The following is a 13,076-nucleotide window of genomic DNA, read 5'->3' on the forward strand; positions in this document are numbered from 1 at the left end:
CTTTCCAACAGCATTTGAAAAGCTTTGATATTAATCCAAAATTTTTTTCCTATGGAAACACAAGCTCTATATGCTCTAAAGTCCTCTCCCCCCCACCCTTACTCTCCAGTCCTATTGCTATAGGTATCGCTGTGCAGCCCGTAGTCAAAACACTCCTGATAGCTCTGCTTCGAATCTGGGTTTCCGCTGTGCAGCAGACACCTTGCCAGATTTGCAGTGACCAAATTTGCTTGCACACTGAGACACAAGGGACTGAATTTCACCCAAGGAAGAAGAAATGCATGGAATCTCACTTGCTGATGAGACAGAATGGAAAAAATCTAAGGCTTCAAGTTTCTGGAAAAGAAAAATCCAAAACAAATCAATATTACTTGAAGAAACTTCATGTATTTATTTTTGTGGAACCTGGCTTGGATTTTTATCTTGACTGAACTTTTTATCAGTGAATTCTGTTGGTTTCAGTGGGACTATTCCAGAATTACACTAACTCAAAATTGAGGAGAAACATGCTGCTTCTGTTTTGAAGAATAATTCTACTTAGTATCTCCTTTAGAAAAAAATCTTTATTGAATAAATAGCTTCATTTACTTAGTTTGAATTTCCACACTCAAAATACCATAACAAGGACTTTACAAGCTTCTAGACAGCTTTAAAAAAAAAACTTAAGCAGCTACCAAAGCAATAAACATGCTTTAGGTGGCATTAATTGTCCATTGTAAGAGGAGGTCTTTCTTCCAGTCTTCACAACTACCAAAACATGGGCCGTTAGTGTAGCAACTTCTATTGCATTCCTGTTGCACTGAAAATCATGTCCCGAAATGTACTTTTTCCTGGTGAGATACTTGCTCTTTAGAAAGTGCCTTCTGCAGCTGAGGGTTGGCAATCTTCTTAGTGAATGATGATAGTGTTGTACATATTTCAATAAAATATCAAGCATTTATTTATGCTGGAGACCTTTATTGAATTTAAAAAAAGCTAGCACCTTCCTCTGAATTTCTCTTAGACACTGTAGGCTTATTTTGGGGACTTGAAGATAATCACCAAAATGGCTCCATTAGAAACTGGGGCCAACAAATGGCTCTACTTGAATGGAAGGTTTTAAAAGTGGAGAGATGGGAAATGTAACTAATCGTGTAAATTCTGAAACTGTCTCTAAGCTTTACACAAACAAACAAGAAAACCCACAAAAAATTGTAAAGCTTTACAGAGGAGGGGAGGAAGAAAGAATACTGAGAGCTACCTCATTTTGGGATCTGAATGTGTGTGAGCCCTTCGACAAAATGTTTTGCACCGCCACTCACTATAGGACATGCTGTCTGGATATACTGCTATGCCAGATAATTGCTTGCTTTAACTGGAGACTGAGAAAGAAATTTTCTGTGTACCAAGCTCTGAACCAGAATTACCCTCCTTCCAAACTTGTAGTTTGCTGTGTTGCTGACCTCTGACGGGCCTCTTAACTGCCTAGGTATAGAACAGGGATGGATTTGGCCATCTTTTCAGCTGCTTTGAGATCTAACATTGAAAATATGTGATGTATTAATAGAATAGTTGCGTTATTGTCACTAACTCTTGCACCTTTGCTTTATCCTTATTTAAAGTCAGGTTGGGGTCAATACAAATACATTGCTTACCAACCGCTTCTCCACTTAGCGCATCATGTTGAAAGAGAGGTACTAGATAGAGAATGCTGAGGAAGCCCTTTCACAAACATCAGCCTCTATTAGGGAGCTAAAGTTTTTAGTGGCAGAAAAATTTGATTCCAGAATACACCACTTTGAGTGAGCTTGCCAAGTTTTAACACATCATGCAATCACATGAGCGTATTAAAAGTTATGGTAGATCTTTTGTATGGTAAAGGCTGAATCACCAGCACTAAAAGTTTTAATTAAAGTAGATGTTTTAATACCTATATTTTATTAAGATAATAGGGGAAGAATTTTATCTCTAACTTTCTAAAAGGCTTATTTCTGCCACAAGAGGGAATATACTTTATTATAAAGACTTTGCTTAGAGTTGGTTTTTTTTTTTTTTTTTCCTATTCTGGAAAAAAACCCTGGAAAAATCTTATGGCTTTATCCTAAAAACAGCTTTAGTGATGCTGCACTACACGGATCAGTTATGTCAGTCAAGACTTACTGTGCTGTGGGTAGTATGTGGAGGAAAGCCTTCCTAGTCTTCCACTGAGATTGTTTACTATGTTCCAATCATGCTGCTCATGTTTGAATTATGATTACTTTATGTTCTGGTACAAAATCTTTCATTAAACTTCTTGAATTTCACTGTGGAAGTAAAATCTCCATGAGTTTTTAGTATTTTTCCCATTATTTTTATCTGAAACTGTTAGTAATGCAAAATACAAATTGTACTTTCTAAACTTATTTCTCTTAGAGCTTCACATGTTCAAATACCATCTGTAAGGGAGGACTATCTGACTTTCCTTAACTGGCAACTGGTTAAAATTAATTAGCAGAAGCAACAACAACAAAACACTGTATTCAGAGCGCTGCCATTTATAGCCAGAAACCATCCTTGAACATTTGTTGATCTTGAGTATACGTTTCTTCAGTTGTTGAGGTTGTAAATAAATTGCACATAGTGAAATGTAGTGAAAATAAAAATTAAACAAATTCATGTAGACTTGCACACCAATGAGCATCTTGCTAAGACTTCAGAATCTGGTCATTTATTTCAAAATATTTTCTTGGGCCTTTGTTTTGCAAGGGGGTCTCTGAAGGAAGATTTACTTGAAAGCAGGGTGGTTCTACAAATGCTTAGTGCTGTTATTTACTTGGAATTCCTGCAGCATGGACAGTTAGCTCTGCAATTGCATCACTGACAAGCTTAATTGCCTCCTTTCTCAAAAATCAAAACTCAACTCCTGTGTGGATCAAAACTTCTCTCTTTTTAGTAGTTATAAACTTCAGAAATACAGATCATCATTACTGCACTTTGAGAGTAGGAAGGAAAGTTATACAGAGTTCTGTCTTTTGAGCTGTTTGGAGCAGATTCATTGTGAAAGGGCACATCAAGTGAGAAGCACTTGGCTGGGACTCTATGTAGACCTAACTGAGAAGAAAAGGTGAAAAATGCAGCAGGTTTCAGAAACAAGGGCTTACTTTAGTTTTCAGTCCCTTCTTAAAGTGTTTTTTTTTTTCCCTCCCTCTTCTTCTCCAGTAGGATTTTTACTCCACCCCCCCAAAGCAGCTGTAGCGCTAGGTAGAGCAAGGTATGTATCATGTAATGTATACAGTGTGTAGAAAATGGCCATTTTATGCCGTAATAATTTAGAATTCAATGACAACATATTATTTCATGTGTTCTAGTTAAAGCCTATAATATGGTTGGCTGTTTTTAACAGTACAACAGTCTTTTTGTTGCTCTATACAATCAAGCTTTTTCTAACCAGGTAATTGAAATTCAGTTCACTTGCTAGAAACTGGCTTCTGCTGGCTGTGACTGAGGGTGGAATTGCACCGAGACAGAAGGTTCAGTTCTGTTCTCTGGTTTAAGGCTGGTGATGTAAGGACTAGATATGGCTAATGGTGTTTGGATTTGTTTTTCTTTTGTTTTGTTGGAATCTATGCTTCCTCAACTGCTCAAAATCATGCCAAGTACATATTCATAACAGGAAGCTAAAAAACTGCTGTCATCTTGAAAACTTATCTAATCTTGAGGAATAGGAATACAGGTGGTATAAAACTAGTCTTAAAACAATTTACAAGAGGGAGGAAAAGGAAGTAGATTGGATTGTCCACTCCCAAGCATGCAGGCCGAAAGTGACTGGCACAATGCCTTTTTGGAGAAGAAAACCAGATAAGCCTCTAAATGGGACAACAGATCTTGACATCTAAGCTATGCTCTGGTATCTAATGAAGCGTGCATCCTAAGTTACAGAAGCTGGAGGAACTGTTCTGTAAAAACAGCCTAGCTTAATCAGGCAAGGAGTAAAGTTACTGGCTGCTCTGCTTGTAAACAGTACTTTTAACACACAGCTGAAACCCTTTGGAGGCTTTCTGTGCCTACAGAAGTGACAGTTAACGATTCATCTTGAGCATGATATCATCTTTAGCTTAAACTGCAACCATAGCATGTGTCTCAATAGCAGTTCTTCGTAACAGAAGGAGGAAGATGCATTTATTAAAGGGGGAAAAGCCAACATTGAAGTCTATCAAGAAAGTATGGGGAAAGACAGTTTAGCACAATAAGAGCAACCAAATTTCCATTATCCCTTATCACTATCAAGTTAAGTTCCAAATCAAAAAGTTCTTTCTAAAAAGAAAAACTAAATGTTGTTGCTAGCTTGCTTATAGAACAGCTGATTTATTTTTCCTCCACAGAAACGGTGGCTTGTGTGTGTATATACTACATCAAAGGCTAGGAATACAGTTAAAGATCAAACTGTACAGAGCACATAGATCAAGGGCTTTTGCCACTGATGGAACACTGCATGGCACTATCGTAAAAAAAAAACTGTATTGCTATTTATCTGTGTCTTGCTCATCAAAGTTGGGGGAAATTTTAAACAAGCCTGTTTGAAGCTTCCTTAATTTGATCCTTCTAGAAAGGAAGTGCTATAAATTGTAATTACAGAAAGTACTTCTTCATCAGGCAAGCTATCTAATGTATTTATCGTGAAACTATAGCTTTTATTTTAGGAAATATGAAAAGCAGACAGAAGTGGTTAATTCATATTAAGAAACTGTTAGCTCACTGTGTATTTTGAATACAGCATCTATTCTTTTCTGCCTCCTGGTGTGAGATTTACAGACTTACTCAGGTAAGTAGAGCAGGTATATTAGATCTGTATAAGAACAATGAAAGGAAGATGCAATAACCTCCTCCTGCTTGGAAAGGACAGCCCCCTGCTTAATACTGTTTGGCTCTAGAAAAAAAGAAAACAAAACAATTACTAGCTGAAAGGAACTCTCATATCTGCCAGCTGTTCAGCAGTGCAGGAACATAATCTGTTGTTGTTGTTGTTCAAATGTACTTTACCATTTACTATTTTAATCCATTTTGTAAGTCAGACTAGCAGTATCATACTGCTTCAGACTGCAGAGTCTGAATTTGCTTCCTGACAATTACAATGTTGGAAAGTGCCGTGGAAGTGCTGCTCGCTATTACTGCAGAAATCTTATTACATGAGCCTTGAAATAGATGTGGCTTTAAAAGGTGGGATGACTGTACTTGTAGGAGCCTGAGGTACTGTGTAGTTTACACAGAAGCTAAATGGTAATGAAACTGAACTAGTCCCTTGAAACCAAATTTTGGTAAGCAGCTATTATATGTGACTGGAGATGGAAGAGGGTGAAAAAGCACTTGACATCACTAAGCATTAGTTACTTGTGTTTTGTGGTACACAAAATGATTATAGCAATTCATTTTAAAATGTAATTTCTTTTAATGGAATTTAAGAAACCTAATGCCCTTCCTGCAAATGTCAATATTCCTTTGTCTCAATCTCTTCTCTATAATTTTCAATTACTTTTCTTATTGACATCACATGTCCCTTCCTTGTACCACTGTTAAATTATTCTTTGTTTTTTTGAAAGATTTTTAGTACAAATTGAGACAGGTACTTTAACCTATGCCAAACTGTCAGAAGAAAACAAAATAGCAGCAGCAGGCACTGGGTAGTAACTGATTCTGTTTTGGAACAGCCTGAAGCTTTAGTGCTCCCTCATATCATCCACCTTGAAAACAGAATCTTCAGGATGTTGCTTGAAGACATTCTCAAAAACTCTTTTTTTTTTTTTTTTAAGTTTTATTCAAAGCCACATGTACCTCCTTGATATTGCTGGTCAATTACATAAACAGCTTCTAAAAAACAAATTTCTTCTTTTACTTTTTAGCATGATGGCTTAGAGTACTACTGCACAGCTGCATTAGGTTTCAGGTTCTCACCTTGGGCACATTTCAACTATGTTGTGCAAATACTAACCCTTTTCTGGTTATAAAGGTTAAATTTTCTGCTTCTTGAGTACGTTGTCAGATGCAAAAGTAACAAAAGTTGAAGAAACCTAGCAGGTGAGGGTATGAAACTAGAATATGCATGTTAGTTTTCAAAACTGATATCCTCACTAATCATCTGGGCTGCATTTAAAAATTGAGTTGTATACTTCTCCCTCTTCTCAAAAAAATGCATCCTTAGTATAGATAGCTCTTGAATGCATCTATAGCAAGAAAGGTTTTAGTTAACTGCGGTTTAACTGCAAGGGAAAATGATGCTCATTAGCATATGGTTAGGGGCAGAAAAGTTATGAAGAGCTCTCTGAAGAAGTGTCTGCTATGGAAAAGAGGGAGCTGTCCCAAGGTAGGAAGGAATTACATGTGTGGGAACCACAGTAGCAGGGTTTTTTCAACATATTATCTTCCTCTGAAGTTCTTTGCTCTCTGTTAGTTACTGGCAAATTATGGAATCTTCCAGAATAATCATAAGAAAGTTCTTCTCCAGCAGAAATATCAGTGGCTGCAAAAAGTGCCAGTTTAGGCACCATTGAGTCAACTCTGACCGGCACCATAAATAAATTTGGTTCACAGGAATGATTCAGGAATCTGCCTAGGTTACCAATGTACGTAGGGTCAACAAAAGTCTCCATTATCTGACCATTATGGAGGTGCTCCCTCACTGCTATAATATAGTTTGAATCCTTGGATGTCTGGGCCTGAATTCTTCTACGTGCTTCATTAAAACCTAAAACTTCACCAGCATATTCGCAAACAAATCTTCCTTTAGCTATGAATTCCAGAGTGCGAAGACCCCACCCTTTCTTCACAGTCTTGAATACTTCAAGTCTGAACTGCAAACCCCTCTGTACGACCCTGTTTTGACAGGATTCACCACACTGGCACATGGCATTGCATTCAAAAATAGGCCGGGCATACTCCTCTTTGTCCGTAGGCTTGATGCACAAATTCTTGTAATTTTCACCACGGCAAAGACATGTACACACACGAACCACACAGGAACTAGTAAGACAAGAACATCCTGGAAAGGTGATTTCGGTGGGGTCAACGTCTCCATCTGCTCCAGCCACGTTGTCTGGGCTATACTGTGAAGAGAGCAAGAATCAAATCCTTGTCACGTTCAGTGCTTCCCTCTGCAGAGACTAACCAAAGTTTTGAGAAGTCAGTGTTTGGCAAACACTGATGTCTGACTGCGGGGAACTGGAAACAAATACCTGTTCTTACACCAAACTGACTGCACTGCACTCTCATCTGTGAGACTTGCCGCAACGAAAGACAAGGGGAAGGGAAGAAAAAAATCTGATGTACCTCCTCTTGACAGCTTTGGTAGCTAACAACAGAAGTGGAAGGCACATATCTTAACCAACCTGCTGGCAAAAGCAACTTGTAGAATCTTTGCTTTTTCTGTTTCCTCAGAAAATTATTTAAAGGAAAAGGTTTAGGATTTTTTTAAAGTATATATAGTGATCTTTTTCAAGATTGAAATCATCATTTAAAATAAAAGCATTATCATGGATCTGAGTTGGCTGTGCAGTCATACAGACTACTTTTTTTTAAAGCAATCACATAAAGCCACAAATTGTAATGGTGCTGGAGGCCTTGATCATGAAAGATCAAGGACAAAACCAGCTTTCTTCCTTATGCATCTGTCTTCATCCTAAGACCATCAGAGGGGGAGAACAACTGAGAGTCAGAGATCCTGAAAAAGGCTTTAAAGATATTTACCATTTACACGTAGTTTAGTGTAAGGAACATGTTGGTGCTTCCCCCACTTCAAGGTGGAGATGCAATTTCAGCTGATGAATTTTAAACAGTCTTATTGTGAGAAAGGGAAATAATAAACGCTTCATCTTCCTGTAATTTTCTTGAACTATAAGTCTAGCTTTTCTGGAACTTTTTACAAAATGCAAATCAAATAGTCCATATGGACTGAAAAAGAATAGATAATCTGTGTTAATGATTCAATTTCTTAAGACAGTCTCCTAGCTAAAAAATAATTTTATAGCAAGCAAAAAAAAAAGGAGATAATTTGATCTAGAAACCAGACAAGACTTGTTACTTACAGAAATACCAACGTACTTTCAATAGATTTCCCGCTGAAAAATGCTGAAAAGCTACTTATCTAGGAAAATGCTAGACAAGGCTAGAAACCAAGGTGAAGCACTAAGTATTTCAACATCTAAGTCATGAAGACACTAAAAATGACACCACAGCAAGCATCTATTTTTATGCATGTAGACCTATTTTTATAAAACTAGTCTCTAGCTATTTTAAAAGCCATACGGTTTCAAAGAATTTCAACATAATTTTTTATTAAAGTGAAGGTAACTTCAGTGTGTCTTTTAAAACGTTACATTCAAACGTGCTTATGATAATTCTGTTATCAAGGGATGAAGGTGTTACACTAGCACACATCTAAGTCTTCAGAAAAAAAGCCGAGTTATCTACTTTATTGTCACGGTAAAGCGTGAGACAGTAGTTGTTTCAGGAAGAGATGTGGTTCAGTCTGAAGAACGTGAGCTGAAACTCCGGTTCCCCGAATTACCCTGATGCCCCCAGCAGGCGCACGTGCATACCTGTGTGAACAACTGCGCCGACTTTGAAAACCGAATTAGAAGAGTGTGTGTTTGTGTGTGCATATACGTACACAAGCGTACTTCGATTTCCTTCACGGAATTCAGTTTGCAAAGGTGTATTCAGAAACCTGAAGCACTGACTAAACACGCAGCTTCACGGCAGCTCGAGCCTGGAAGCTGCCGGGCGCGGAGGAACCGGCCGGTTCGTTCAAGTGTCTTCTCCCGGCACCAGGAGCTTTCCCAGCCGCTGGGATCTAGGCGAGAGCGAGCTGCGCAGTCCCTCACCTGTCACCTTCCCCCTCGCGACTACGAGCCTCCCCGGCTCTGTAAAACGCCGCCGCGCCGCGCCGCAGGACGGGGCCTCCGGGCGGCTCACCCCTTCCTCTTCCCCGGCCGCCGCCCGCGCAGGCGCGCCCCAGCTCCTAACACGCTCCTCGGCCCTCACCGGAAGGCCGGCCGGCCCCGGAGCCCGCGAGAGGCGCGGCGGCAGAGCCCCGCTGCCTACCTGGAAGGCCGGCGGGGCCGCGGCCGGCGGCCACAGCGCCACCGGCACCGGCTCCAGCCCGCCGCTGAGGTCCGCCGCCATCTCCGCCGGCAGCGCGGGGCGAGGCACCGCCCCCCTCCGCGGGGATTGGCTGCGCGGCGGCCGAGGCTCTCCTGCGGTTGGGCAGGGGGAGTGACGTGCGGCCGGCGGGCTGCGCAAGCGCACTGGCGGCCTCGAGGGGCGGCGAGAGCGGGAAAGCTCGTGTGGGGCTGGCGGAGCGCCGCCATCTTGTGGCTTCGCTCCGCCGCAGTGAGGCCTGGCGCGACGGCGGGGCGGGGGCCCGGCGGGGAGCCCGCGGCGGCCGGGCCCCGGCGGCGAGGTGCGCGGCCCCCTCCCGGGGGAGAGGGCTGTCTCGGGGGGAACGGGGTGTCTCCGGCCGGCCGCCCCGGGGCGCCCCACCGGTCCTCTGGCCGCAGCTGCCCTGCCCCCTCCGTGGGGCTTTGCCTCACGCTCATCACCGTGCTTGAAACTGAATGATTTAAATTCACTCGAATTAGGCTCAGCTGGTTTATTTAGATTGTTCAGTGTGATGTTCAATCGTTGCTGATTTTGAAAGCTTTTTTTTTTTTCCTTTCCAATTAGTCCCATTTTGGCCGATTTCTCTTTTTGGTTAGCTTTCCGTATTGCCATTTTTCATGTAAGGTAACATGTTTTAAAAGTTGTCACTTTTCGTTGTGTGAGTGAAAGTGTTTTAAAGTAATGCATTCAGATCTTAAAAAGCGGAGAAAATGTGCCAGGATGTAGCCGGGTAATGGAAGCGGCGGCTCCCTTTGTGCGTTTTCTTTGCGCGTGTGGTGTAAAACCCTGTACTGCTGGGGAGAGCAGGCGTGTGAAACCAGAGAGGGAGCTCCTCGTCTGCTGAGAACAGCAGTGAAAATTGCTCATAAAAGATGGAGCAGGTTTTGTACTGACAGGAATAGCAAGAAAAGCCCTAATCTTCCCCTCAGCTATTTTACCAAGACGTTTCCTGGTGAAGTTAGTCCTCCGTAGGAGGGGAGAAAGGAGCCTTGCCTTAATGTTACACCGCGTGGGACCAAAATCCGTCTTGATCTGGGAACCTTTGCCAGTGTTACTATACACAGCCTTTTTCTAAAACAGTCATGGCAAAATTACCCCAGTGTGTTGTCCACTGATTTGTTTTGGGGGCTAAGGTTAGGGAAGCTCTTGGGTAAGGTGAGGATATCTCTTCACCTCTGTTCTTTCTTTGCGTGAACCGTGTATTTTCCATTCAGAAACAATGATCACAACCACAAATGAGTTGCTCGTGTTTCGGAGACAGAAGTTGTTGTAGTTGCAAAGCCTTGGAGCACGCGCTGGGCCACTTGAACAACATGATATTCGTCTGTCTGTCTCCTTTGCCTTGCTATGATTACTGACTGACTTTTCTGTTCTCTCTTCAGTAACCCAGGAAAGAGGTTTTTCCAACCTTGTGCCCTCCCGCTCGTCTTTGAAGAGGAGCTAAGCAGTACCAGGAGAGGTAGAGGTGAGGATAGACAGCTCAGTCAGTATTTATGGGTTGGACAGTTAACGTGCCTAGCAGAACATATAGAGAAATAATGAACAGCTTTTTTTGTTTTTTTTTTTAAGGAATAATATATAGTCTGTAAGAGAATGGAAGGCATTGAAGAAGAACCTTGAAGAGCAGTGCCTTCCAGTGTCTCTTCAGTGTAATTTTGGGGACGATTCTGGGTAGTTTTAGGCCTGAATCCGTGTACTATGATGTGAATATTCAGGAAACGTACCTGTAGCACCGGTGCTTCATAGTTGAATGGAATGGAAGTGGTGGAAGCCTTTAAGTATTCAAAGTTAGTCATTCTCAGTTTGTCTGCCGAAGTGGAATTACAGCTGTTTCCTGTGGATGCTTCTGAGCCCTGCCTTCTTGGGATTGGTACTTCGACTCTGTGAGCCCTTCTCATTGTGGGGAAGGGGATAGATCAGTTTTATGAGGTAGACACTGAAATGTTGAGTGACTGCAAATATTAAAATACACTTTATTTATGTAGTTTAGGCCTTTCTTTTATTACCAAATCAACCTTTAGATCAAGGCACGCTCAAGTTGGCCGCTAATTCTTAGCGCCAGATGGAGTTCTTTTTCATTTTTAAATAACAGAAGTAATGAGTCATTACTCTGTAGTAAAAGAAACAGATTGCTTACATGTACAGGAGATGGCGTTTTCAAAATCAGCAAAAGGTCACGGTAAATTCAGTGCTTGCTTCTTCCTTCTCCCACCTGAGGTTTCTATTGTATTGATCTGTGAATGGGTTGAACTTCTAATATGTCCAAATTGGGTGAAAAATTGATTGTAACTCATTTGAATTTATGTTATGTAAAATTGTTATTGAAAGAAAGCAAGGAAGCACAGAATGAAGCTGGAAGAGTGAACTGTGTGTGAACTCTCTAACGCTGAACTAAGGCACCTGGTGCGGCTGTAGAATTTCTTCTGTAACACACTATGCTGTCCCCATGATGAGACTATATGTATCATTTTTCTTTGATATGTTGTACATATTTAGCTGTTGGTTTTTCTCCCTGTAAAAATGAGTGCTTCCTGCCTATTAATCATTTTTATCACTGTTCTCTGCAGTTTCTCAGATTTGTTAATATCCTCATGGTAATGAGAGGTTAGGAGGTTAACTGTGCCTGGAACAGCAAGTTCATTTCAGAACTGTCTTCATCTCACTTCAGCGCTGAATTTTCTTGGCTGATATCTTCTATTGTAACAAGGTGGTGGAGCTCAGGAGCAGTGGCACGTACGTGAGCCTGTGATTCATCAGACTGCAAATAAGGGAGCTGTGCTCGTGTAACTAGGAATAAACCTAGTTTAGAAGAAATCAGATTTAAAATTTCCTATCTTTTATGGCGGCCAGAAGGGAGCCCTTCCGAGAGAAGGGAGTCCAGAAGGTGGACTAAAGGCAGCTTTTTTAAATAGGTTTCTTTCTGTAAGGGTTAGGAGCTGAGAAATCTGTAGTGGTTAATACATAGTACAGTGATTTCTTATACGCATAGAGTCATCGTAGGAAAGTTGTTTGGAAGGAAATGCTGGTGGTGGTCTAGTCCAACCTTTACTTGAAGTGGGAGCGTTGCTCATACTGTGGCTTTGTTGAACTGAGTTTTAGAAAACTCCTAGGACTGAGCTTCCGCAGCCTCTCTGGGTACCAGTGCTGTACCACCCTTCTAGTCAGAGATTTTTTTCCAAATGTCAAACCCGAACTTCCTGAGCTGCAATTTACGGCCTTTGTGCCTCGTATATCATCTGTCGCTGCTGAGAAGGATTTGACTCTGTCGTGCTTGTAATTGCCCTTCGGAGAATTGTAGGGGCTGTTTGATTATCCCGTAGTGTCTTTGCCAGAATAAACAAGCACGCTTCCCTTGAATTTTTCCTGTTGGTTATATGCTTAGTCTCCTGACCATCTTGGTAGCCTTTTGCTGGATCCTCTCCTATTTTTCCGCTTGTCTTTTGAACTAGAAGGCCCCAAGCTGGCCATGGCTTGAGGTACTGTCTCACCAGCGCCAAACAGAGAGGCATAACTTCCCTTGATCCATCTTCCTCCTAGTGCAGTCCGGCGTGAGGTTTGCCTTACTTGCAGTGAGAGTGCACATTTGGCTCATATTCGGCTCAGCAGCCGTTGTAACCCCTGAGGTTTTCAGTGGGACTGCTGCTCAGTCAGTCAGTTTCCCAGTTTGTACTGGTGTATGGGAATATTCTGCTCCAAGAATATTCTTGCACTAGTCTCGTGTTTGTCTGGACCATGGGAGTATTTGTGTGTCTCCGGCTTGCCTTAATGTTACAACAGCATGTAGGATGTACAACGCAGGATGGCTGCTTTAGCTCGCAGTTCCACAGCATAACAAGTTGTTTGCTGGCTGAACCAGAAACACATGCTGAGAAGACAGCCTTTTAGTAAAAGAGCTTCTCTGATAAAGACTCCGTTCCACTTCCTAGTTCCCTTCAGAACTAATCTCTGGAAGAATAAAGTGTTCCTTT

The 13,076-nt window shown here is 41.6% G+C and overlaps 2 protein-coding genes across 5 annotated transcripts in view; one reads left to right on the plus strand and one right to left on the minus strand.

Annotated features, from left to right (window-relative positions):
• SUMF1 (sulfatase modifying factor 1) overlaps positions 1 to 13,076 on the plus strand; it is a 212,430-nt gene that overhangs the window by 39,331 nt on the left and 160,023 nt on the right. For 2 of the 4 annotated variants that reach the window (XR_011134481.1, XR_011134480.1), the window contains exon 9: positions 10,491 to 10,573. Coding sequence is in view for 1 of the 4 variants with exons in the window: in XM_068907218.1 (XP_068763319.1) it covers positions 110 to 220 (111 nt within the window). In the remaining 3 variants the exon portion in view is untranslated. Of the gene's footprint in view, positions 1 to 109; positions 945 to 10,490; positions 10,574 to 13,076 lie in introns of those variants that run through there. The other 2 variants (XM_068907218.1, XM_068907220.1) reach the window with 1 other exon arrangement.
• LOC104153264 (histone-lysine N-methyltransferase SETMAR) lies at positions 2,316 to 9,180 on the minus strand. Its single transcript, XM_068907221.1, has 2 exons — positions 9,052 to 9,180; positions 2,316 to 7,055 (listed from the first exon to the last, which is right to left on the minus strand). The coding sequence occupies exons 1-2, from the start codon at positions 9,130 to 9,132 to the stop codon at positions 6,261 to 6,263; spliced, it is 876 nt and encodes a 291-aa protein (XP_068763322.1). The 5' UTR covers positions 9,133 to 9,180; the 3' UTR covers positions 2,316 to 6,260.

Source organism: Struthio camelus, chromosome 14 (assembly GCF_040807025.1).
Source record: "Struthio camelus isolate bStrCam1 chromosome 14, bStrCam1.hap1, whole genome shotgun sequence".
In the NCBI taxonomy this organism is placed as follows: Eukaryota; Metazoa; Chordata; class Aves; order Struthioniformes; family Struthionidae; genus Struthio; species Struthio camelus.